Below are 2,653 nucleotides of genomic sequence, written 5' to 3' on the forward strand. Positions count from 1 at the left end.
TGTGTAATTCTTTTCCAAAAATAAACTGCACTTGATATTCAAGGCTCCGATGGAACTCTAAGGTGTTACTCAAACACTAAACTAGGAGTTCACTGCATACTGCATATCATAGCAGAAATAACTGTAAGCTAATGAAGTTTATAAGATAATCGGCTATTCGTTTGTCGTTTTATTTTCTTATATATGTCCAACCCATGCCAGCATGGAAGGAGGATGTTAAACGATGATGATGATGATATGTACACACAAAATATAAGAAAAAATATAACTGAAATTGAATGAGATAAAGCTAAGAAGCTAAAGTTGGTAAAATATACAAAAACTGAAAAACACTCGTAAAAAAACAAAAGAAATATGATGCTTTACCTCCTTGACCTTCGATGCAATGTTGTAATGTTGTGTTTAGATTGACAATGGCTGGTGAGGAACTCAGAGTATTAGCCACCACTGATTTTGAATGTGAAACAGGAAGAGATGATGATGTCGGTACAGCTTTCGAACCTAAAAATAAAACAACAGCAATCAGTAAGGAAAGGAAATATGAAAGGAAAATCATAAATTAGCATAAATTTACATATTGAAGACAGTGACAATGAGGACAGCCGAAAATATACACACACACATATATACATACATGTTTTAATGCAAAATGGAAACAAACACCATTCCTTCATGTGATTGGCTTGAAAAATTGTTAAGATAATTAAGATATTTTCCCGAACATGAAACCAATGGTAACCTTAATACACAAATAAAGAAATTTTATCCACCAATGCAGTGTTGAGCACTCATTTTCATTGTTCAACATTGACGTACATACATACATACATATGGAAGGTGGATGTTAAACGATGATGATGAGGATATATCATCATCATCGTTTAACGTCCGCTTTCCATGCTAGCATGGGTTGGACGATTTGACTGAGGACTGGTGAAACCGGATGGCAACACCAGGCTCCAGTCTGATTTGGCAGAGTTTCTACAGCTGGATGCCCTTCCTAACGCCAACCACTCAGAGAGTGTAGTGGGTGCTTTTACGTGTCACCCGCATGAAAACGGCCACGCTCGAAATGGTGTCTTTTATGTGCCACCCGCACAAGCCAGTCCAGGGGCACTGGCAACGATCTCGCTCGAAAATCCTACAGGAGCCAATCAGGCGGTACTGGCAACGGCCACGCTCAAAATGGTGCATCTCATGTGCCACCCGCACAAGAACCAGTCCAGGGGCACTGGCAACGATCTTACTTGGCTTGCCGGGTCTTCTCACGCACAGCACATTTCCAAAGGTCTCGGTCCGTAGTCATCGCCTCGGTGAGGCCCAATGTACGAAGGTCTTGCCTCACCACCTCAGCCCAGGTCTTCCTGGGCCTACCTCTTCCACGGGTTCCCTCAACTGTTAGGGTGTGGCACTTTTTCACGCAGCTATCCTCCTCCATTCTCACCACATGTCCATACCAGCGCAATCGTCTCTCTTGCACGCCACAACTGATGCTTCTAATGTTCAGCTTTTCTCTCAAGATATATGTATGTAGATATACCATATTTGCAGGGTATGTGATGCACTCATTTTATTTTTAAACTAGCTTAAAAGCTGCACTCCATGTGAATTTTTAAGCTAGCTCCTGCAGAGGGCTAATTGAGCCTGTGGCCCACAACTAAAAAGAGCTAGATAGCATGAATATAATACATCTATAATGATCAGTGGTGGGCACAGCTAACCAAAAAGTTAGCTTCATTAACCGCTAATCCGCTAACTAAAAAAGTTAGCTTTGCAAACGCTAAGCCGCTAAACAGGTAAAAAAATTAGTAGAAGCTAACGCTAACTGATAAATGCTCACTTTTATCATATGAATTTAGTTTCGGTTTGGGCTTTGAGCTCTAAAACCCCTAAAAACAAACCTACAGAGCTGAAATTTTCATGTTGTAGCTTAGACATAGAACTTTCCAAAAAGGTAAAACATGCCAAGATCAGATGATGATCAAGGTGTATGCAAATAATTAAATGAACAAATGAAATTAAACATTAGTTTTGCAGTCAATATACACTTTATTTACTGTACAAAAAGGTATCGTATAGCATAGGCATCATACGAAGATGAGATGATGATGAAGGTGTACTACTCTGGCCGGGCCTTCTCCATCACCTTCACATGATGCTGGATGCCCTTCATAAGCATCAGCCTCTCAAAATTACCATCTGACAGCATCACTCTCTTGGCCCTCAAAACATCTTTGTCTATACAGAATACGTGCGCAACTGCGGCATTGGATGGGATGGCAGTGTTATACTTGGTAGACAGGTTGATCAAGACCTGCTCACCCAAAAAGGCAACTTCAGTTAAGACCTCCAGCCAGATCTTCACCAAGTTCTGTGCCTTGGATTTCAGTCACCTGTGGCTCCTGCTCTCCCGGAACCGAGTGATGTTGCTGAAGAAATCATCTTCCTTGTCCTCATTGCTGGTGGTGCTGCTGCCCTTTTCCTTGGTCTCCATTAGGGTTGTCTCTATGATGGTCTGCATGACATTCGTTACTCTGCTAACTTGGCTGTTATTATACTGCTCCAGTAGGTTGTTGAGGATGACAATAGAGTCATGAGTAGAGTTCCATCTGGTACTGTTGTGGACTACCAGCCTCCTCTTCAATGCACCCAG

General features: G+C 41.6%; 1 protein-coding gene across 1 annotated transcript in view; it reads right to left on the minus strand.

Moving 5' to 3' along the window:
- Positions 1-2,653, minus strand: part of LOC106874421 (PHD finger protein 12) — a 64,263-nt gene that overhangs the window by 16,296 nt on the left and 45,314 nt on the right. Inside the window, exon 11 of the mRNA XM_052976832.1 lies at positions 367-501. Coding sequence (XP_052832792.1) covers positions 367-501 — 135 coding nt within the window. The remainder of the gene's footprint in view (positions 1-366; positions 502-2,653) is intronic.

This window comes from Octopus bimaculoides, chromosome 25 (assembly GCF_001194135.2).
Source record: "Octopus bimaculoides isolate UCB-OBI-ISO-001 chromosome 25, ASM119413v2, whole genome shotgun sequence".
NCBI lineage: Eukaryota > Metazoa > Mollusca > Cephalopoda > Octopoda > Octopodidae > Octopus > Octopus bimaculoides.